This window comes from Cydia splendana, chromosome 20, assembly GCF_910591565.1.
Source record: "Cydia splendana chromosome 20, ilCydSple1.2, whole genome shotgun sequence".
NCBI classification, from domain to species: domain Eukaryota; kingdom Metazoa; phylum Arthropoda; class Insecta; order Lepidoptera; family Tortricidae; genus Cydia; species Cydia splendana.
The window spans coordinates 9,961,918-9,987,379 of record NC_085979.1 but is presented as its reverse complement, the minus strand read 5'-3'; the positions used below and the strand labels follow the sequence as shown (position 1 = coordinate 9,987,379).

The 25,462-nt window shown below is 37.1% G+C and overlaps 1 protein-coding gene across 1 annotated transcript in view; it reads left to right on the top strand.

Annotated features, from left to right (window-relative positions):
- Nucleotides 1-25,462, top strand: part of LOC134800738 (solute carrier family 2, facilitated glucose transporter member 8-like) — a 67,597-nt gene that overhangs the window by 22,211 nt on the left and 19,924 nt on the right. The window contains exon 3 of the mRNA XM_063773269.1: nt 13,301-13,530. Coding sequence (XP_063629339.1) covers nt 13,301-13,530 — 230 coding nt within the window. The remainder of the gene's footprint in view (nt 1-13,300; nt 13,531-25,462) is intronic.

Sequence of the window (25,462 nt, the reverse complement as noted above, 5' to 3'; positions counted from 1 at the left end):
TTTTATCATGGAGGGTAGAGGCACGTCTACCCTTCATAGATTTTATGAACATAGACAAAGACAAACTGAAATAGATAATAATTTACATATGACTTCGACTACTTCATAAAATACTAATCAAAATATATTTGATAAAATAATTGGATTTGTTCCTAGAAATCGTATAGACAAAGCCAGTTCTAGCAATGTTGCTGTAGTAAAATATTTTTATGGTAATTACTGGCAATCTTCCTCTAGGAACGGAGCACACATGTACAATTATGAAGGGTCACGTCATTCCAAGGAAGTCAATAGGCCTTGATCTATATAGTTAGATCGTAGGAGTCTTAGACAAACAGTACAGATTAATAGGGCAAAGCACGACACGACAGTTCGTTGAGATCTTTTGTCCAGCAGTGGATAGTGGATACCTTCCAGCCCACCATACTCAGTTTAAGACATTGAGATTTAAACCAAGTTATTTGGAAAATAGAGTTGATTTTCCTTTGGTTCACGTTTTAAGTTAAAAAAAAAGAATTTACAGTACATATGGTCCAATTTTCCCGCACTAAGTAGTGCGTAAAATAGCACTTTTCGTGCGATGTCAAAAGTTTAAACGGCCATATGTACTGTAAAACCTTCGGTCGTGTTTTAATTTTATCGCCACTCGTTTCGAATCTCCTCTTTTCCGCACTTGTATCGTAAATAACTATTTTAGTGTGACCTCAACCTATCCAGGCGATTTATTCATAACTTGCTGAAAATGGGATATGTCCTATAACAATCACATTGGACAGGACGAGGCTATGCTGATATGTTGATGTGTTTCTTTGCTCGTCGTTATACTCATTAGTCCTTTACAAAACCTTGCCCTCTCCGTCCGATGACTCATCGCAATGTTACTTAATTCACACTTGCATTATACCAGTCAATGAAGTCTGTGGCACAGCTACCAATATAAAATATCAATGCTCAAAGTAATAAGAGTACAAATGTGCAAGTGGCCCAAAGTTCTCAAAAAGTTTGAAAAGCTGTCGAATCAGTAGTATCCAGGGTGTATTCCCGGTACTAGTTCTATATATAGAAGCTCAGTTCCGGAACCGGGAATTCCTGGTCCTCGCCATACACATTCAATCCCGGGAACATTCCCTAGTTGTATCCTAAATAAGCGCGTGTCTGCTTAGCTTAATCTAGATTCCAACACAGCCTCTTTTTGGATTACTCCGATTAGGCCACAATGTTATCTTTCGGGGCTCTATCGCAGAAGAATTTAAACGCGTGTGAAAACAATTACTTAAATTAAACTGTAATAAAAAACTTTACATATTATGTATTTATACTTATGTAGCACAAAAATATAGAGAATTAAAAGAAGAACCTACCAAACATTATCCTAAAGTTTGATCTTTTGACCTCAATTAATATATCCACTAATGCTATAAAAATCGGCATAGGTACCTTTAAATCAAAATGTCACACTGTGTTGATCGGGATAAAAGAAGTTCGTATGAGTCAGAGACGAGAAATGCAAAGATTACAGGCAGGTATACAAGAGGAATGATACAAAAAACGTGCCAAGCACGAGCTGTGCACTCATGTCAGGTTACGTCACATTTACGTGGGAATGTGCATTATACATCCATACATCGGTTACTTTCTTTTTAAGTAGGTATGTACCAGTGTTGGGCATTCAAGAATAAAATCATTATTTGAATAAGAATTTGTAGGAATAAAATCATCTCGATTTTATTCCCGTCAAAAATATTCAAATAATTTTGGTCGGGAATAATTCGTGTGAGAAAAAATTGAATGAGAATAACATATTCTTAATCAAATAAATAAAATCATGATTTTTATTCGAAATAATATTCCACGAATAAAAATGTGGTCTGGGTACCGTATAGGTACTAATTACGTATAGTTAGGTAGATGTAAAAGTAGTTAGTCACTTGTCTAATTTATACCCATTTTATGGAATAAAATCTTACAAATTGACTATCGCATACTTTCAGTAAGCGTATTATTTTTAATTTACTAACCAAATCATTAGGTTCAATTTAGCTGGTCTAGGGGCCTAGCCAAGATGTCAATCGCTTGCGCTCCGACAACGAAGCGCTTTCTGTCTCTATCACTCTTACATATTAGTGCGATAGAGAGCCAGAGATAGCGTTTTGTTGTCGTAGCGCAAACCATTGGCATGTTGGCTACGCACTCAAGGTGCCTAGCCAAGATGCCAATTTTTGTTTTAAATTTAATAACCAAATTAGTAGGTAAATTTAGCTTTCTGGGGGCCTAGCCAACATGCCAATCGCTTGCGCTCCGACAACGAAGCGCTTTCTGTCTCTATCACTCTTACATAATAATGCGAGAGAGACAGAGAAAGCGTTTTGTTGTCGTAGCGCAAACCATTGGCATGTTGGCTACGAACCCAAGATGCCTAGCCAAGATGACAATTTTTGTTCTTAATTTAATAACCAAATCATTAGGTAAATTTAGCAGTTCTGGGGGCCTAGCCAACATGCCAATCGCTTGCGCTCCGACAACGAAGAGCTTTCTGTCTCTATCACTCTTACATATTAATGCGAGAGAGACAGAGATACCGTTTCGTTGTTGTTGTTTCGGCGACCTTGCGTGTGCGCGCCGCATCCCTGGTGCGCCGGGTGCGGGACAGTCCCAACACCATCTTGAGAATGATAGCGGAAAAACCAGACTGTCCCATAATGCTCCACTGTGAGGGACTACATTCCCCTACAAGTGTGATACAGTGGTAGCAAAAATTGAGAGTTTGGCTAGCACTGTATATGTTGTGTCAATTTTAATGTGTATATGTTGTGTTTATGTGTAATTCTTGTAAGTTTATTGTTTATTGTTGTGTATTGCTATGTGTGTACCTAAATCACATGAAATAAATAATTTTGAATTTGAATTTGTAGTAGCGCAAACGATTGGCATCTTGGCTAGGCCCCCAGAACAGCTAAATTTACCTAATGATTTGGTTATTAAATTAAAAAGAAAAATTGTCATCTTGGCTAGGCACCTTGGGTGCGTAGCCAACATGCCAATCGTTTGCGCTACGACAATGAAACGCTCTCTCTGTCTCTCTATCGCACTATTTAATATGTAAAAGTGATAGAGACAGAAAGCCCTTCGTTGTTGGAGCGCAAACTATTGGCATATTGGCTAGGCCCCTAGAACAGCTAAATTGTACCCAAAGATTTGGTTATTAAATTAAAAACAAAAATTGGCATCTTGACTAGGCACCTTGAGTGCGTAGCCAATATGCCAATCGTTTGCGCTACGAGTACGAAACGCTATCTCTGTGTCTCTATCGCACTAATATGTAAGAGTGATAGAGACAGAAAGTGCTTCGTTGTCGGAGCACAAGCGATTGGCATCTTGGCTAGGCCCCCAGAACAGCTAAATTTACCTAATGATTTGGTTATTAAATTAAAAATTAAAATTGTCATCTTGGCTAGGCACCTTGGGTGCGTAGCCAACATGCTATTCGTTTGCGCTACGACAATGAAACGCTATCTGTGTCTCTCTATCGCACTAATATGTAAGAGTGATAGAGACACAAGCGATTGGCATCTTGGCTAGGCCCCCAGAACAGCTAAATTTACCTAATGATTTGGTTATTAAATTAAAAAGAAATATTGTCATCTTGGCTAGGCACCTTGGGTGCGTAGCCAACATGCCAATCGTTTGTGCTACGACAATGAAACGCTATCTGTCTCTCTATCGCACTGATATGTAAGAGTGATAGAGAGAGACTACATGCAACTCTACGGAGCGTTAACGTTTGGCATATTGGCTAAGCACCCTGATCGGATGATAGAACTAGATAGTGTATAGCGGAACTCTTCAGTTTGTACTGTACCTAAACTAAAGTAACGAATATCAATTCAATCCGACTTTTAAATAGAAGGGTGAAAATCAGCTTACAAAATATAACCGATTGTACTACACAAATTAACTTAATTCTAAATAGCATTTTAATTGAATAAAACCTTATTTAGAATAGTCCCACTTCTAGAATAATTATTCTGTTTTTTATTCCGCATTTAAAATAAAAGTCACATGATTTATTCACCTTAATTTTATTCTAAAATAACTAGTGCAAGAATTATTCTATTTCAAATCGATTTGAATAAGAATAAAATTTCTGTTTTTATTCTTATTCTTATTCAAGTTAATTTTTGCCCAACTCTGGTAGGTACCTACTTAAAAAGAAAAACAAAAATTTACTCCCGTAAGGTCAGTGCGGTCACTTTGGGGCCTTTTTACACATTGAGTTTATTGCCAAATTGCCAATACATACAGTTGCCACTAAACGCAGGTAAGAACTAAACACTAATCAATGTGTCAACAGGCCCCAATGTTAAGGCTATCACAGACCCGGATTGACCTTACCGGAAAGCAAAGGTTATGAAGCCTAATATCTGGTGTTTCGTTCCCGCGACATAGACTTCCTATTCTAGCTTTTGTACTCAGGGTCCGATATTACCCATATGAGCCATATTGGAAAAAACATAGCCACAACCGAATACAGAACCTCCTCCTTCTATGAAATTGAAGTCGGTTAAAAATTGACAGTGTGCGAACGAGACGTGATTGATGACAAAAGGGTGCCCCTTAATACGCCTAACATTAATTGTCATAATATGAATTCGCATAACTGATTTGGCATAACATAATTGTGCATAACATTGAACAGGCATAATATTAAAAAAGCATAACACTTATTGCGCATATTAATTAATCCGCATAATTTAAATATGCATAACATTATTAACTATAACTTTATTTGGCACAAAATGAATTAGCATAATTTAATAAAGCAAGAGAATTAGATGGATCAGGGCAAAACCAACTCGGTAAGGTCAGGTTCACAAGGCTAAGGCAGGATCGAGCGAAACGAAGCAAAGCTTTTGTTACAAATAATAATGTTTTTGCTGTAAAACATTATTAAGGAGTAGTAAATTTGTGTTCTACTTTTTTTTTAATAATTTTAGATTATTGGTTTTTAGGTTTTAGACATAAAAAAAAATGATTTGTGCAAATTTTTTTAAGTGCATTTTAGACCTATTTTAGTGATTTTTTTTATCGAGCCAAAGTCAAAAACTCAGGATTCGAATCGCTGAAGTCCCTAGAGAAAGGCCGCAAGGTTGCTAATTAAATTTTTGGCAACCGTATTGTGATATTTGTGAACTAAAAAAAGCGCTACCCTTGATTTGAGCCGCTCTGTCTACATTTTTATTAATTTGCCTTTTATATTTATACCATTTAATAATTATGCAAAGTAACTTTATGCTTATTATATTTATCCCAAGTCATCGTTATGACAATTTACGTTATGCGCATTAACATTATGCGTACTCAGTTATGCGGAATAATGTTATGCGATTTAGAAATTATGCGTAACATACGTTATGCCAATTTGAATTAGGAGTATTACGTTATGCGAATTAATATAGACCCATGACAAAACCCTTACAGGTAATATTTAGGATCAAAATTGTAGAAAAATAGGGTTTCTTAGAGCGAAAAATTAGTCTACGGGACCCTAAGAAGCGGTTAGAAACGCGCTCAGGCAACAAACATCACCTGCCACCCCAGGGCGCCTTACATCCTGTACCTGCCTCCTCAGTATGCATATATATCCACACTAACAACTACTATTGACTCACTCGTACGTAACTTTGAAGCGGTGAAGCAGTGTAGGTATACATATGGGGCGTTATCTATGAAAAGGGACCTTATTGTCGATGGCGCTTACGCCGCACAGCGTCGCGCGGCATTGTATTTATATCGGAGCATCGTTAATAATAGCGTAAGCGCTACCGACAATAAGGTCCCTTTTCATAGATAACGCCCCATATAAGGTGCTACCTTATTAGTTGCAGATATTTACAGCTGATAGTACTCGGTTCCTGGAGTACTTATATTGAAGTATGAAACATTACAACTTTTACGATGTTTTTTTGAGAAAACTGAAAAACAAATTTGCAACGTAAAAACACCCTGTTAATGTGATTATTAAATGTAAAGTCATTGGATTCTACTACCTCTTTTACCTAACACGTAACTGTCTGGCCACTTCATCCTAATAACCTTTTGCAGTTTTCCCGCCGAACCATAATGAAATTTAATATTTAGTTCGGTAAATTAAAACAAAAAAATTAAATATTCTTAATTTCTATTTAAAGTTAATTGTTTTAAAGTAAAGTATCGTCTGTTAAAATATCTGCAAATAATAAGGTAGCACCTTATATATAAAAGTAAAAAAAGTAATGTAAACAGTATATATTTTCAAGAATATAGGTTACAGATTATGTCAGGGGTCTCCGCACTAGGCTTTGCCTGTACCGCGGGGAACCAGGAACAATAAGTTTTTAACAGAACTAGGTTACTTAATACCTAATACAAAATTACTTAATAGTTTAAAACTAGTTGCACAAACATATTGCAGAATATTAACTAAACATTATGTAAAATATCTTCAGTCTCGGCATAATTTAGAGAGGTCAAGAATTTGAATAGGAGTTTCTTAGCTTCTATAGGGGAACTAGATTTGAGGTTTGAGGAGTAATATCCAAATGGCGAGGAAACACCAATAACACCACCTTAGAAACAACGAGGGCGGTTTTGTAGATAAATAATAATTACCAACATTACGATACATGGACAGTGGACACTAAAAGACCCATTAGGTAAGTAGAGCTAGACCAAGAAAAGTTTAAAACGTCTAACTTCTATGAAATTATGACGTATAAATAACACTTGAACTGCGTGGGCTATCAAAATCGCTGCAGACTTTTCTTGGTCTAACTCTACACAATCGTCCTGTAACCATATGACGGTGACACTTTGCGACCATGTTAGGCCCGCTGGCCTTGTTCTCTTGAGAGGACGCTCCGTGATTACTTTAACAAATTGTATATTGTATGTTTGACAAATTACAGCTCCCAAAACTAATTTTCCTATTCTCAAATGTGTGTAGTTATGTAATTTTGTGTTTATAATGTACCCATGTCATTATATCATTATCATTACCAATTGTTCGTAACAAAAATAAGGATTTGAGTGGACATATTTTAGTAGTTAGTGTCAGCGATTATTCTAGTAAAAAAAACTTTAACATTTTATAATTTTCAATCCTAACTTTTAAAACAACTGTTTAAAAGTTTTCCGACCCTCTATACACGGTACTATGTAACTTTTAGTACGTAAAATGTGTTTTACTACGTATGTATGTAAAAGTTACTCAGTATAATCCCAAAACCTCCCTGGCAACGGGAATGCACTTGTTTTTTGGCCACCCTGTATATCTCTATATGGTTAAATCTATTCAAAATGTATTTGTAATACCTACAGTGCCATTAAAAATGTATTTGTAATACCTACAGTGCCATTAAAAATGTATTTGTAATACCTACAGTGCCATTAAAAATGTATTTGTAATACCTACAGTGCCATTAAAAATGTATTTGTAATACCTACAGTGCCATTAAAAATGTATTTGTAATACCTACAGTGCCATTAAAAATGTATTTGTAATACCTACAGTGCCATTAAAAACTTGGTAGCTGGGTCGGACTCTCAGGTATTTTAAAGCAATAAATGTCAAAGGATCAAAGTTGGAGATATGTAGGTACCTTGGAGAAATCCCAAGTTAAAGCTTCTCGTTCAACTTAATATCTCGTTTGCATATTTTTAAAGCCGATAAATTTACAAGGAAAATATACCTTTAAAACGATTGCAATCTGATATTGGAATATCGTTAAATTATATATATATACATAGTACTTAAGCCATATGCAATTTGCAGAACATTCTAAAAGGTTTTAGAAACATAAACATACATGAAAATTTTAAGCAAGATTCAATTCAATAAAGATAGTTGTGGGATTTTTTCAAAAAAGTATTATTTATACCTATTATATATCACACATTAATAAGACAGGCAGAATTTCTAATAATTAAAATCAATGAGTTTTTGAATAGCTGTTATGGCTGTTGTGCTTGTAGACCTGTAAAAAACACGATTTTTTCATGATAGAAGTGTCGATAATTCTAATGTTGGAAATAAGTTCACATAAGTATAATATAATAATATTTAATATTATGGAGGACCTATTTTAAAGCATTGGTAATAGGGCTAGCTTCCCAGACACCAAGGGACTTTATCAACTGACAATCGTCTAAATAATAATCAAAACTTAGGTAAATAATGTATAAAAATGACCAAGTAACTTTTCGTTCACATCTCGCTGCCCCAATATTACAGGGTTCTATGTTTCACTTTTATCGAACTGAAATTTGAACATTGTCATAGTGACATTAAGTCGAATTTCAACTATCTTGAAAATGTAACATAGAACCCTGTAATATTGGGTTGACAGATTCTGTCAACCCAATTTTTATATGCCGTTTGTCCGACGCACAATTGCTGTCTTGGCTACCGGGTGGTTATGGTTATTAAGGCGTTGTCACGACCATGTACACGTTACGCACGAGCTAGTGCGTGCTTCGTTTACTAAACGCTCTGATGTAACTCCATTACCAAATCCATATCATTAAAGTCTCAAGAGATAAACAAAAAATGCATTGCGGCATTAATATGGGGCATTATCTATGAGGGACCTTATTGTCGATGGCGCTTACGCCGCACAGCGTAGCGCGGCATTGTATTTATATCGGAGCATCGTTTATAATGGCGTAAGCGCCATCAACAATAAGGTCCCTTTTCATAGATAACGTCACATATAATAACTGCGAACTCTTAACTAAAGGCAGGCGTGGCTCACTCCGCGATTTCGTCGCTTTGCTACAGGTAGCTAAAAGTATACATCCGTTGCACACCAATTTTGGTGGCTAGCCATAAGCCGCGCGTGGCGCTGTCGCCACCTAGCGGCCATACCTGTCCTGATCGTAACAGACACGTTTTGTTAGAGAGTGAGTCTACTGTAACATAGTACTACTATTTATTCTGTGCTAAAGGTAATGTTTCAAATTTCAAAGATCTACCTTTAACGGGGCCCACAGATTATCCTATTATATTATTTTCCAGATGACAAGTAGGAAAAAACATTTTTGCATACAATTTGGTGACCCTACTCAATGTGACGTCTTGTCGCTTTCCATACAGCGTATGTCAAGTCATAGGGTGACCATAATTACTTAGTATAACATAAATTTTACTTGAAAAATAAGAATAATTCAAGTAATTATTTTTTAATCAAACACTACCATATGATAATGTGGATCATTTATAGAGTCAGAAAAAGTGGTTCTGGATCACGACCCCGTAATCACCCTGTATAGTATAGAGCAGCGGTCGGTAACCTTTTTTTGCGTTTAACGATGAGTAAGTTGACGCGGGCCGCACTTTGTTAATATTTATGACTTTATCAGACATTGTCGTTTCTCAATATTACATAGCTAGAGAGGCTCGCAGGCCGCAAGTGACAGTTTCACGAGCCGCATGCGGCCCGCGGGCCGCAGGTTGCCGACCGCCGGTATAGAGGATGACTGTCGTAATAAATTTTGTAGTCACAGTAAATTTACTGCCATCTACACACGATTAAAACTAAAATTAAAAATATTAAAAAATGAATGTAAGTATGGATAAATGATTTTTTTATATTTATTTATTTTTTATATGACTTTGACCCGTGTTTTTTCAGTGATATGTGTTAAATTTTGTTAAATATCAAACGATGTCGTCAACGCCATCTAGCCGAGTATAGGCCAAAGGTGTGGCGCCATCTATTCGAGAATGACTTTTTATTGATTTCCGAGGCACGTTTTTTTTCCTTAGACTTTACCTATCTTTTACGGAGTTACATATATAAGTGCGTCAAGCAAATCTTGTCAGTAGCAATGTAAAGCAAACTAAAGTAGGGCAACACTCAAAGAGTAGTATTGCGCTAAGAAAAGCAGCAATGTACAATGTTCTTCGAACCAAAATTTTTTTCCGCTGAGCGCGCCCGTCAATTCAAATTGTCACTCGCGGATTCTCTATTGAAAATGTTTGAAATTGTTATTAATAGGTATGGACGGACAATTTAAAAGCGGTGTGTGATGTTGATAAAAATGATTAACTAATTTGAAGATCTCAAAATAATATTAGAAGTGGACTATGCCGTTAAACAAGAATGTACTTATGAATAAAATCATTGCTTCAGCAGGTAGATGTCCTACTGGATTTTAATATTTTATTAGATTTCTCAGTTGGCACTGTAGGCATTGTAGGCATCTTAGCTTTGATTAAGCACAATCTTATTTAATATATTGGTATTTAATGGTGACACAGCAGAAATATCTCTTGAAATAGAATCGATTCAGAATGTAAACAAAGATGATGGCTGTCATTCGCGATCCACATTCCACAGATAAAACACAGATGACACGCGATTTTCGAATTATTCGAACACAGTCACAGAAAAATTAATAGTACTACCGTACAGAAAGGAAACTTCCTACAAAAACGAAGTTTGACAGCGGTTCAGGGTCGAATCATGCTGTCCCTTTCTAATATATGGCACTATCCCTTTCGGCTATTTAGGGTTGTCAAAAATCAAGTGATTATCTTATCTGTGGTCGTGCACGCAAAAGGAAGTCAAGTGGTGCCAACCCTAATAATTGCTCGGAGCAATGCTGAGCCGAGCGGAGCCGAGTTTGACCGAAGTCAGGAGTTTCGCACCCCTGACACAGTGTTGCTAACCCGCGATTTTTCAAATTTGCCGCCGTTTGCTACTGACAAGATTTGCTTGACCCAGTTATCTTTGCTATCAGTATCTATAAATATATGACGGAACTATTTACTATATTATGAAAGATATAAAATAAAGCAATTAATCACAGTTCTTTATCTCGGAAGCTGTATCTGTTATCACTATCAGTTAAACCTTGACACAACTAATTACTCATGCACACACATAATCTCGGCTTATCTCTACCGTTCATGACTGACGCTCGTGCTTGACATTTCTACATCATTTCACACAATGACGTTACTTGTGCAATGTTATTGTTACATTACTACATTCCGCCCTGCGGGCCCTGTGGCTTTACACTGCAGTTTCCAACCGAAATCGAATTTTACCGAAACCGCAATCAAGCTCCGAATTCGGGCCGAAACCGACCCTTTGGACGAAAAATAATGTTTCGGCGCGTCCCAAAAGATTCGGCAGTTTTTTGACGAAAACTGTCCTTCGGCCGAACCATGTTTTTTTATGCCGAAATCGAAAATTCGTTCGTATACGACTTGCGCTAGATAAGGTCCCTGTACACAATGGGCCAGCGTGGGCCAGTCTGGGGCACGCATTTATGCGTTAGAGGTAGCAAGTGATATTGCTATCTCATTCTACCGCATGGCTGCGTCCCTTGGACTGGCCGGCGCTGGCCCATTGTGTACAGGGGCTTTTATAGACTAAAAAGACACGAAATGCTAACTAGAGGATCCTGAATGGTGTTTTAACGTACGACGAATAAAAATTAAACAAAAATGTAGGTAAGTAATAAAAAGCGCCAGAAACATTAAACCAAGCACTAAACTTTCTAAATTCCAGCACAACTGTAAACAAACAGTATCGATTAAATCTCAATGGCATATCAGACAAGGAATTCATTAAACGTATTGTATAATTACGACCTACATGCGTTTGCGCAATTCTATTCTAAAGAACGGCAAATTTGCCCGCGATTAACCAGCATAGTGTGACCTGTTGTATCTTATTGTTCTTATGAAAGTCCAGGTCAGGATATACTAGTTACACATATTTACGATTGTTCTTGTTAATTGTAGCTGATAAGCGAATGAAATTACTTATACGTGTGCTTTAATGGAAGTTTAAAATGTCTCGGGTGACGCTTTAAACACTGCTATTAGTCCTTTTTAGGGTTCCGTACCCAAAGGGTAAAACGGGACCCTATTACTAAGACTTCGCTGTCCGTCCGTCCGTCCGTCCGTCCGTCCGTCCGTCTGTCACCAGGCTGTATCTCACGAACCGTGATAGCTAGACAGTTGAAATCTTCACAGATGATGTATTTCTGTTGCCGCTATAACAACAAATACTAAAAACAGAATAAAATAAAGATTTAAATGGGGCTCCCATACAACAAACGTGATTTTTGACCAAAGTTAAGCAACGTCGGGAGTGGTCAGTACTTGGATGGGTGACCGTTTTTTTTTTTGCTTTTTTTTTGTTTTTTTTTTATATGGTACGGAACCCTTCGTGCGCGAGTCCGACTCGCACTTGCCCGATTTTTTTTAAAGTTTTATAGAAATCTGTCTCAGTTATTGAGTAGTTACATGATATCTCTATATGGTACTAATTAATACTTATAGTTAAAATACGAAAAAATAACCATAAATAAGTAATAATTATTATTAATTAACTGCTCTTTTGATGCTCTTGTACCTAATTCAAGATAAATATAGGTACCTACTTGTATTTTATGTCATTTTTCTCATTAAGCGAAATGTAATTTTCTTTGAGAAATAAAGTTCTTTAAACCTAATAAGAAAGCATTATGTACTGTTTTTATAGTATTTTATTCTAACTAACAATAAGTGCCTTTCAAACAAAATCTTGTATGTATTGTTGATGAATACCTAAATATGATTTGATATGATATATTGGACATACCTATTACCATTGTTAGGTATAGGTGCATATAATTATTGTTCCCTCGTGCTTCTCGCTCGGTCAGTTTTCCTCCATCTTCCTTCCTAAGCGAATAAAAATTTAATAGAAATAAAGTTGTTTGACAAAATTTGTTCCTTGTGTATAAAAATTCCTTGAACTTTACTGTGTGGTAACAGTAAGATATGAGCACTCGCTTCGCTCGGACCAACAAATCCTTTAGCTACTCGTAAGATTGGTTGTAGGTATATAGACACTGTATTATTAATAACTAGCTTTTGCCCGCGACTTCTTCTGCGTGGAATTAGTGACAGCAGCTAAAGTAGGTATAGCGCCTGGATAATGCTAATAGCAATCATTCAATTCGCGCACTGCTTATTCAATTATTAGGCAATGCATTAACTCTTTCAATTCCACCCCCTTTGCACTCTCTTCAGGGATGATTTCCGACATAAAAACTATCCTATGTTCTTCCCCGGGACTCAAACTATCTCTATACCAAATTTCAACTAAATCGGTTTAGCGGCTTAAGCGTGAAGAGGTAACAGACAGACAGACACACTTTCGCCTTTATAATATTAGTATATATATGGATTTATTATGAGATGCCGCTTTGACACCCGATTTTGTTAACTTAAACCAACTTCTAACCTCACTTTCTTTTCCAGTGACCATCCCAGTCCTCAATTTCGGCATGCTAATGGGCTGGCAGTCGCCCATGACGCCGCTTCTCCAGTCACCTGACGGTCCGGCGCCGGAACCGATATCGGACGACACCATATCATGGATGGCATCCGTCACATTCCTACCGCCAGTGTTTTGTGGGTGCCTGGTGGGGGATCTGGCCGATAGATGGGGGAGGAAGGTTACTACTATGATGACGTCACTCATGCTTGTGGTGAGTAACTTTTTTTTAAAGAATTATTTAACTATAGTGGTGTCACTAGCGCGGTGCTCCTCGAGAATATGTCAGATGAACGTTGCTCCTATAGATAATTTATTATGGTACCTCAAATTTATGATCTTTTTAGGGTTCCGTACCCAAAGGGTAAAAACGGGACCCTATTACTAAGTCTCCGCTGTCCGTCTGTCTGTTTGTCCGTCTGTCTGTCTGTCACCAGGCTGTATCTCATGATCCGTGATAGACAGTTGAAATTTTCACAGATGATGTATTAGGTCCTTACCTATGAAATTGGCGTTTTTGTTCATAGATATAAGTCTGATCCTAGTTTTTTTTTTTTTACAAAAGTACATACACAATTACAATAAAACTACAGTGCACTCAATAAACAACGATTTTACATACAATTAATTGTTATTTTTTATTGTTAAGTGTTCAGAATTAAGCCTTGAAAATAGGTCTTTTCATGTGCTGTCGGTTCGAGTATTAAAATTACTTATATTTTTCTAATGGTACCAATTTTCAAGAAATGGAGATATTGAAAACATACCTTAAAGGTGTCAAAAATTACTGGAAAAATTTTGTTTGGTTTGAATTAGCCATCAAAAAAATATCCGCAAAATTAATTGTATGGAAATTCGTGTTTCGTTGAAATTCTCCGAACAAAACGCCAATTTCATAGGTAATGACCTAATATTTCTCTTGTCGCTATAACAACAAATAGTAAACACGAAATAAAATAAATATTTAAGTGGGGCCTATACAACAAATGTATTTTTTTGCCGTTTTTTGCGTTATGGTACGGAGCCCTTCGTGCGCGAGTCCGACTCGCACTTGGCCGGTTTTATATTATAAGGTGTCTCAAAGCGTTTTTAAAGCTATTATAATATTTATAATGGTAGGTACATACTTTTGACGCGTAGTTTCATCCGTTAGGTACTGCCTATAGATGCTGCCTTACTGCCTGTACGTTATTGTTCTTTTTTTGTGAGACCCGAACGACACTGTCTCGTATATAAAGTATTAAAACGTGTCGTAAAATAAGACAAAACACTTTGTTACGATAAAAACACGTTCAAAGAGATTAATAGAGTGTCAATGTTATTGTGACATTTATGACATAGGTACAGTTCCTAATGACATCATCGTGACTTCATAACTGTCATTTTTGACGCATTTTCCATTGTTATTCGACAGCGTGTGGCAAGGTATAGCCGCCCCAGTATTTTTTAAATTTAAAATCGTTTACTACAGTTTTTTACAAATTTAGGATTTTTTTATGGTACCTATTGTTTGGAATCACGAGCTCTTTCGGTCCTGATGGGTAAATAGTGACCCTAAATTTCCATACAGCTAGGTATTAGGTAATCAATTTATAAACTCTTTGCCTTATCTGTCCACGACATTTAAATTACCTACAATCGATAATTTTGCTTAAAAATTATATACATTACTTTTATGTAATTTCATATTTTAAGTTAAAACAAGCAATTGTCGAACATTTTATTGATATGACAACATTACGGATATAAATTACAAATTAAAACAACAAAAACTAAAAAAATATTTCTACAAACAAACCGCTCCGTACCATTTCCGGTGCGAAGGTGCCCATGATGCTCGCAGCATTTCCACGTTGTATTACTATTTACAATTGCCTTTGCACCAATTTCTACCCCAATTACAAGCAATATGCTCTCTGGTAGAACTAAAATATTAGACAAATATTATATTGTAAACGTGATTTCTTGTTAACTTCAGACTCTTCAGAGACATTTTTGGTAACGCCAGAGACGTGACAAGTGTCTTTCTAAAAGTTGCTTCGCCTACCTATTTTACCCAATATATTTGTGCCTAATATTGCAAGTACATTAATCATAATATTTGGACTACAGATTCTTCATAATTCCAAATGTTCTATCTAACTTATGAGTTTATTTTATCCATGACAATAATAAGATCTCATTATTCATTACAAATAGTTATTTTTAGATAGGGCACGATTTTGTCACATCAATATGAACGTCATTTGTCTTATCTTAATTTAGTTTATCAGTTGAGCAACGGAATCAAATGTTTGCTCATGTGTGCATGTATAGTAGCCGGTTGTATCTCGAATACAACAGTCATTGACGTATATGTAATTTTAATCTTAGAACCGTATCACATTTACTCTTATATTAATTTTAAATGTAATTGTTGACTTTTGTTTTTATACTATTTTTATACTATTTTAAATTTTGATCTCAACATTATTTAGACATGTAAATCGGCTTTGTTTTTAATATTAATTGTAATTTTAATATTGATCTTAATTTTATATTTTCAATCTTTATTCTTGATCTCAATTTAATTTTAAACTTTTTCTAATTGTAATTCGACATGTGAGTAAGTTTTGTTTTAATTTTCGATTATAATTGTACATATAATTTTAAGTTTAATTTTAATTTTTGATCTCAATTTTAACTGTATAATTCTAATTTTATTTGACATGTAAATTGGCTTTATGAATAAATGAGTATGAGTATGAGTATGAGAGTATGAGTATGTAAAGACTGGCCTGACGGGCAATAAGAATGGGGCTTCAATGGACTCAGTACAGCGGTGTGACACCGCTACAACGCGTTTGGTTGATGAGTTCGCATCACGCGCGCGATTGATCGCAACTAGTTGCGTTGGACTGCATGATTGGCTCGAATTCGTGAGTGACACCGCTGAACTAGTACCATTTTTAGTGCCCGTAAGGCCCGTCCTTAGATATTATATTATACGTCAATGACAACAGTCTAGAAAGATCCCGACGTTTTATACATACAACGTGTGTTTGTTGGGATTCGATAACTTCAAGGAGAAATTAGTTCCTAAGAACTCTAGAAGGGACAGAGACTGACTGTGAATGACCTTTTTGGTCATTGGATCGACCAAGAAAAGTCTGCAGTGATTTTGATAGCCCACGCAATGCAAGTGTTATTCATACGTCATACTTAATTGCATAGATGTTTGACGTTTAAAATAACACTTGCACTGCGTGGGCTATCAAAGTCGCTGCAGACTTTTCTTGGTCTAACGCTAGCCCTATTTCCTTTAAATCTTGTGACGACAACTATGAATGACCACATTTTTGTACTATGGCAAGCTTGACTTGATTCAATTTATTCGTAAGTATTACTAGACTCTTATAACAAACATCTTAAGCTCATTTTGTGCCCTATCTCCAAGAAATAAAACTCCTATTACGTCAATTATTTTTAATACTTTTAGATTTGCCCACAAGCAATATACGCATATTTCTAGTAACTCTCAAACCAACGTAAACCAGTTAAAGATAAGACACTAGGAAATCCAAAGACACGCGATTCATAGTTACGAGTATTCGATAGCCTATTGACATTTGTATTGGATTATCGCTATAATGGGACCTTTTCACGCCAAACTGTCATGCCGGCTATAGTTTGTCAAATGACTGTCTCATGTCAATCATAGACAGAGAGAATTATACTATCTTTGTCTTACACTAGTACTAGCACCCAAAAGATAAGGATGAGTATAGTTTTCTTGGTTCTTACTGACTGACAAATTGGTTTGACCAACTATATTTAATTTGTAAATATAGTTGGTCAAACCAATCGCGTGTCTTTGGATTTCCTAGTGTCTTATCTTTAAGAGCGCTATTACATTTCGGCGTTGAGCGAGTTTAGGTATTTTACGCGCTGCGGCAGGCCGTGCGAGCTCAGTATGCCGATCCCTTCTACCACACTCGCACTACAATGATGGATTAAACATTCTTGATCCTTCGCGAAGCATATTGAAATCAACCATAACAACACTAACTGTACTTAACTTTTAAAGTTCTAAAACTGTTATTTGGTAAGTACGAAAATACTAAATGCAGTGCAAATGTACATAGGGGCTGTTCATAAATTACGTCATCTATTTTTGACGATTTTTGACCCCCTCCCCCACCCCTCAAATCATCCAAAAATCAAGCTTCGGATGAATCTGTTTCTTCCTACGTCATGTTACTCATCCGATGTCCAGACCCCCCCCCCACTCCTCCCATTTGAAACGACGTAATTTATGAATAGCCCCATACTCGTACTTATGAAGGTATATTACTCGAAAGAAATTATAGGTACCTACTCGCTTATTTACATGTTTCGTCATTGCATTTGGTACCTATAGGTTGTAAAGTTTGTATCAACGAGGGTTTAAAAATGAACTGGTACTGAGGATCTGATGATGATTAAGGTGGTCACGGATACCAATCAACCATGTAGTAACATGATTAGGCTCGTTTGATTCGTCTCAACAAGATCTTTGACACTGAAGATACACAGGGTCTGATGATGGAGCTGGAAGGTGGCCACGGGTACCAGTCTATCATGTAACTAAACAACTTCGTGTTTGGGCTCGTTTGATTCGTCTCAACAAGATCTTTGACACAAGACAGTACTCAGGGTCTGATGATGGAGCTGGAAGGTACCATTACCAATCAACCATGCAACTAAACCACATCGTGTTTAGGATCGTTTGATTCGTCTCAACAAGATCTTTGACACTAGGTGATACTCAGAGTCTGATGATGGAGCTGGAAGGTGGTCACCGGTACCAATCAACCATGCAACTAAACCACTTCGTGTTTAGGCTCGTTTTATTCGTTTCAACAAGATCTTTGACACAAGATAGTACTCAGTGTCTGATGTTGGAGCCAGAAGGTGGTCACCGGTACCAATCAACCATGCAACTAAACCACTTCGTGTTTAGGCACGTTTTATTCATCTCAACAAGATCTTTGACACAAGGTAGTACTCAGGGTCTGATGATGGAGCGCGAAGGTGGCGACGGGTACCTGTCTATCATCATCAGCTCCATCATCAGACCCTGAGTAGTATCTTGTGTCAAACATCTTATTGTGACGAATCAAACGAGCCCAAACACGAAGTGGTTCAGTTACATGGTAGACTGGTACCCGTGGCCACAGTCCAGCTCCATCATCAGACCCTGAGTACTAACTTGTGTCAAAGATCTTGTTGCGACGAATCGAACGAAGCCAAACACGAAGTGGTTTAGTTGCATGGTTGATTGGTACCGGTCACCACCTTCCGGATCCATCATCAGACCCTCAGTACTACCTTGTGTCAAAGATCTTGTTGCGACAAATCAAACGAGCCCAAACACGAAGTGGTTCAGTTACATGGTAGACTGGTACCCGTGGCCACCTTCTAGCTCCATCATCAGATCCTGAGTACTATCTTGTGTCCAAGGTCTTGTTGAGACGAATCAAACGAGACTAAACACGAAGTGGTTTAGTTGCATGGTTGATTGGTACCGGTGACCACCTTCCGGCTCCAACATCAGACCCTGAGTACTATCTTGTGTCAAAGATCTTATAGAAACGAATAAAACGAGCCCAAACACGAAGTGGTTTAGTGGCATGGTTGATTGGTACCGGTGACCACCTGCCGGCTCCATCATCAGACCCTGAGTACTATCTTGTGTCAAAGATCTTGTTGAGACGAATCAAACGAGCCTAAACACGAAGTGGTTTAGTTGCATGGTTGATTGGTACCGGTGACCACCTTCCGGCTCCATCATCAGACCCTGAGTATTATCTTGTGCCAAAGATCTTGTTGAGACGAATCAAACGAGCCCAAACACGAAGTGGTTTAGTTGCATGGTTGATTGGTACCGGTGACCACCTTCCGGCTCCATCATCAGACCCTGAGTACTATCTTAAGTCAAAGATCTTGTTGAGACGAATAAAACGAGCCTAAACACGAAGTGGTTTAGTTGCATTGTTGATTGGTACTGGTGACCACCTTCCGGCTCCATCATCAGACCCTGAGTACTATCTTAAGTCAAAGATCTTGTTGAGCCGAATCAAACGAGCCCAAACACGAAGTGGTTTAGTTGCATGGTTGATTGGTACCGGTGACCACCTTCCGGCTCCATCATCAGACCCTGAGTACTATCTTGTGTCAAAGATCTTGTTGAGATGAATAAAACGAGCCTAAACACGAAGTGGTTTAGTTGCATGGTTGATTGGTACCGGTGACCACCTTCCGGCTCCATCATCAGACCCTGAGTACTATCTTGAGTCAAATAAATACATATAGAATGTCAGGTCGTTTCAAATATTTTTAATCCTGTCCGGTAGTTTATTAAACTGTACCATTATAAATTATAATACTATAAAAACAGTGCTAGGATCAAAGTCTCTCGTTGCGGTTTACACGCACACAGTATAGCGTTTTACACGGCGCCCGCCGCACACAATGATAAAAAACCTCGTCGTCGCCGTTCAAAATGTGCGGAGCCGACCGACACACGTCCTACCTCTACAAGCTCTGCCGCGGCACTGAGCTGGCGCAGCGCGCGTCATCGGTAATATAGAGTAGTTTTCAAAAAATTGCCAAAAAATTATAGTAGAATTTCATAAACACTAATGTATACCAACAGTATAAGCAAACGTTGCAGATTGCTTAAGTATGAAAATGACTTCGATATTAAGTAGATTTTCGTAGGAATTGACACTTGTTTTGGAGAGAAAATCGAGTTCGTTTTACTTTGATTTTCTCTTTCTCAAAGGTATGTAGGAAAAATATAGTTTGATATGCCTAAAGTACAGGGTATTAGTAATACAAAATAGCCAGGTTTAGCAGAGTAAAATTCTCAACATTTCCAAATAAGAGCTCGCCATTCAGTGCTTCACGGGGTTTTTCGGAAACGACCATCAGAAAAAAAATCATTACTAATTTAATAAGTCCTTTTTCTAATATTTACAACGATATTTATAAAGATAAGAAGACGCTTTTACTGGAACAAGTACTCATTGTTTCTAATAATGAGCGCAAAGTCCTGAATTTCGTCGACTAGTATCATCAATTTTGCATTATTTCGACTTTTCTTGTAAGAGCGCTCTTAACTGGTTTACGTTGGTTTGAGAGTTACTAGAAATATGCGTATATTGCTTAATTGCTATTTATAGTGCATTTATAATATACTACTGTAGGTACCACGACCTAAGATGCCTAAACTACCTACATACGATTATTGTAATAGTTAAAACTGGATCTTGGACTTCATTGGATCTTTATAAATATGTATTTATATTAAAATTATCAGGTGCGTACATGTCACTAAAACTAAATAAAAAAAACATGTCAATAGTAATTAATCTACTGCATTCATACTGCATTAGGGAAACATTCCTTGACTGGGTAATAAAATAAGGTCTGTTAGTAAAGTAGGTAGTCTTTTACTTTTTGGTCACATATTCTACTTAGAGCATTTAATAACTGGAGTGGGCATTAAGAGCTTACCCCTCTGCCGAAAAACTTGCACAATTGTGCAAATTTCTGTATGGACTAACATGGCTATTTGTACGTTACGTACAATTCATGTAGAAATAGCAATACATGACGTCCCCTACTCCCCCGCAAAAATCGGCAGACTGTTTCGTAAAGAAGATGACAGCGATGACATCTCCAGTTACTAAATGCTCTAAGGTATGTTACAATTGATGCTGTACTCGTGAGAAGATACAGACTGGATAAGAATGAAAATCAACATCAAATCCATCACTAACATGGCCCACTTCGCCCAGACACGCAACGTTGGATAATAATGGTCACTGCCAATAATTGTACTATTGTCCGGGTTGATTAGCTAGCAGTAATTACTCATGGCACCGGTCATGAGATTGAGCGGAAATTAAAGTTATTAGGCAAACTGTTATTTATGAACATTACGCGTTTTTTCTAATGTATACCTACTGGGGTAAGCTAATTATACGGTTTTTTTTCTTTAGCCTACTTTGGTGTCCCACTGCTGGGCAAAGGTTAAGGATGACTCACGTTAGACCGGGCCGTGTCCGGGCCGGAGCTTCCGGCGCATCGTTTTCTATGGAAAGCATCACGTGATCACCTGTCATGTCATAGAAAAGTAAGCCCCGGAAGCTCCGGCCCGGACACGGCCCGATCTAACGTGAGTCATCCCTTAGGTGTTAGTATGACTCACGACAGTTTAAATTCGATTATACTGAGGTATTGAGATTGTACAAGTGCGTTATTATTAAATATAAATAGTAGGGGACATCTTACACAGATCAACCTGGCCCCAAAGTAAGCAAAGCTTGTACTATGGGTATTAAGCGAATGTGCCAATGTTATTGCTAATAATGTTACATACAAGTAGGTACTACGCATTACTTAAGAGCCAACGGGAGTGGTCATTTCTCCATACAAACGTACTCCTCGTTTTCCTCCGTGGTTTTTGAAGCTAGAGCAATGATTTTTTCAACACAGATTAATATTGTCAATATCTGTGTCGGACCGTTTTGATTTTTTTGATATATTTGTGTTTTAGGGCGCTAGAGCCCTTCAAAAATGGCCAAAATGGCCTAATTGACTATGCCGCAATGAGAAGCGTGGCATTCAAAACTGATATCAATTAGCGAAAAAAGCAAAACGGTCCGACACAGATAATTTCATAGTCATTTAGATTTCCAAATTTGGTTACGATTGGTTAAGTTTTGGAGGAGGAAACAGAGGAGTAGGAAACCTCGATTTTTGACATTTTTACGCAGGATTTTTCGCCTTGTCCTTGTCGCACTACTTTTAGGTGCCGCTTCCGTTAGCGAGACGGGTATATTTACCTAAAATATTTAAAACTCAGCTCCTGTTTCGTCTTAAGGTGCAGTGAGTTCAGGCTGCGTAGCCAAGATGCCAATCGCTTACGCTCCGTAGCGATCGAAACGCAACTGTCACTGTCGCACTAATATGGAATAGTGATAGAGAGACATAAAGCTTTTCGTTGTCGAAGCGATAGCGATTGTAACCTTGGCTAGGCCGGCAGGTCCTTCTCCGAATGCAGCTCGCTGAGCACTGAGCGAGCGGCATGCGTGCCCGGGATCGCAGATATCATTGTTATTGAATTGTTACATATTTTTAATATGTACGACTACTTATATAAGGGTTCCGTACCAAACTTAGTAAAAAAACGTCAAAAAATCACGTTTGTTGTATGGGAGCCCGACTTAAATATTTATTTTATTCTGTTTTTAGTATTTGTTGTTATATCGGCAACAGAAATATATCATCTGAGAAAATTTCAACTGACGGTTCATGAGATACAGCCTGGTGACAGACAGACGGACAGACAGACGGACAGTTAGGTTTTAGTAATAGGGTCCCGCTTTTTTGGGTACAGAACCCTAAAAAACCGGGCAAGTGCGAGTCGGACTCGCGCACGAAGGGTTCCATACCATAATGCAAAAAACGGCAAAAAAAACGGTCACCCATCCAAGTACTGACCCCGCCCGACGTTGCTTAACTTCGGTCAAAAATCACGTTTGTTGTATGGGGGCCCCACTTAAATCTTTATTTTATTCTGTTTTTAGTATTTGTTGTTATAGCGGCAACAGAAATACATCATTTGTGTCTATTAGCTATCACGGTTCGTGAGATACAGCCTGGTGACAGACGGACGGACGGACAGCGGATTCTTAGTAATAGGGTCCCGTTTTACCCTTTGGGTACGGAACCCTAAAAAGTAATCAATGAGTACGATCAGCAATAATCTTTTCATGATAAGGCTTTCCGTGGTATGTTGCGAGCATCATGGGCACCTTTGCACCGCGAACGGCAAGGAGCGGGCTACTTTAATAAATGTATTAGTTTTAATTATTATTTGTAAGCTTTACTTCTAATTTGTATTATCCTTTGTGTTAATAAAAATAAGTATTTTTCATGATTACTTTTGTGCACAAATAGTAACAAATTTTTAATGGTTCGTTTTAGACTATGTTCGTGATTTTTTTCTGTCGAACTACCTACGTAGTTGTTTAATCAGGTTTCGAATCGAAGAAGTTACTAGATACTGAATAGGTATATAATATTTAAATGAGCGCACATATTCTTTTTAATGAATTATCCAAAAAGCTGGTCGATACCACCGGTGACCAGAGAGCTGGCAGCTTTCTCTCGCAGCGCATCAGTATTGCGATTCAGCGAGGGAATGCTGCCAGCATCTTTGGCACAATGCCGCGGGGGCCTTTTTTAGATTTATTTTAATTTAGATTAGTTTAGTTTTTAATTAAAGATTTAACTTTAGTTTTTAATTTTAGTTTTAATTTTAGTTTTTAATTTTAGATACTGTACCCTAATATTTAATAAAAGGAATATTTAAACAATTATCCTCAAACTATCCGTCATCGTAAAAATATCGTTTAAAATTCATTTAAACAGGGCTTAAAATATTAAATATACCAACAATGTGTATGTATTTACCTACCGATTTTCCTGTTCTTACAAAAACGGAAGTTTAAATAATATTGAGTTGGATACCTAAGTTTTATTCAGTATTTACCTGTTAATCCTGAGTGGCATTATTTTGTTGAAGGATAATTATAACAAAAAAGTTATGTTTAACCTTTAAGGCCCACTTGCACCATCCTACTAACCCGGGGTTAAGCGGTTAAACCGTTAACCTAGTGTCAAACTGTACTGGTAACCATGGTAACTCCAGGTTTAACCGGTTAACCCTGGATCAGTGGAATGGTGCAAGTGAGGCCTAGTGAGTTGAAAATGTTAACCAAAGTCAACAGGTCAATAAACCAAGTGCTTAGAAACACTTACAGTTATTTTTGAAAATGCTGATCCGCAACAGCTTTTATATTTTATTAAACTTTATTGATTTTCGAAAAACTATTGTAATATTTTAAATAACTAACTGGTTCAATTTAAATATTGAACTTTACTGAGATTTACTGAGTTTACTGAGAGTAAATTTACTCTCAGTAAAGACCATTTGGTGAAGTAAAACTGTAGGTAGAGATGGACACCATTAACCTCCTAAGGCCCAAGGTCCTACAGTACCTATTCAGTTCGGTGAAATTTAAATCATATTCAATTGGAACAGAGTCGTATTTGTTTTGTTTCGTTCAATTTTCAAACATAACCAAAATCAACTCTATTTCCTGCACTAAAGGTGTGTAATTCAAATAACAGTGGCAAATTCTGGATTTTTCATTTGTAGGAGGTTAAAAAAAGTTTTTTTTTTAATATTTCTTATTGATCTGATCCTCTGTAGGTTTCTGACTTGACCCCTCATTTCCGTACGCAAATAGCAGCTGCGTTCAATCGATTGTTTATCTGCTGAAGTGGTACCAAATTGGTACCACTTCTTGGTACCACTTCTTGGTACCACTTCTTGGTACTACCAATGCGTCACCTGTTACATCGGCACTTTCACTTGAAAATTAATGATCGTTAAATCCTGTTTATAAATTTAGCGGCGAGATTTAAATATCACGTCATTTTGATTAATTTGAGACAACAAGGATGTTAAAGATAAAAATACGTTTTTAATATATTTGCATACGATATTTTTGTATGAAATGTATTCGACTACGACTACCACTGTAGGTCACCGTTTTAGGCTTTCTTAGAACTAATATAATATACATACATGCATAGTAGTTTATTGCAGAATTAGTATTAATATACATAATATTATATATTAACATACATACCTATAAGATAATATCTTACATTTACAAAACAATTGAAAATTTAACCCACTACTTATTACGAATCTGAAACATTATTCGAATAAGTGTAATACGGTTTCGGTGTATACGTGTACAGTTTATAGCTTTTAAGTTAAATAATAAAACTGTACTAATCAACCATAATAAAATACTAACTACCCAAGATTAGTTAGTACAAATGGGTATAGTCTAGTTTACTCTCGGTTATCTCGGTTTATTGCCACTAATTATGGCGTAGCTATCAATTAAGGAGTTGGATTAATGTGGATAGCATTAGAATTATCTGCTCTTGATATCAACAAGGATTTTTATTTATGAACATACTAGCCTCTGGTTGGAGGGGATGAGTCACGCTAGACCGGGTGGGGGACGGACCGG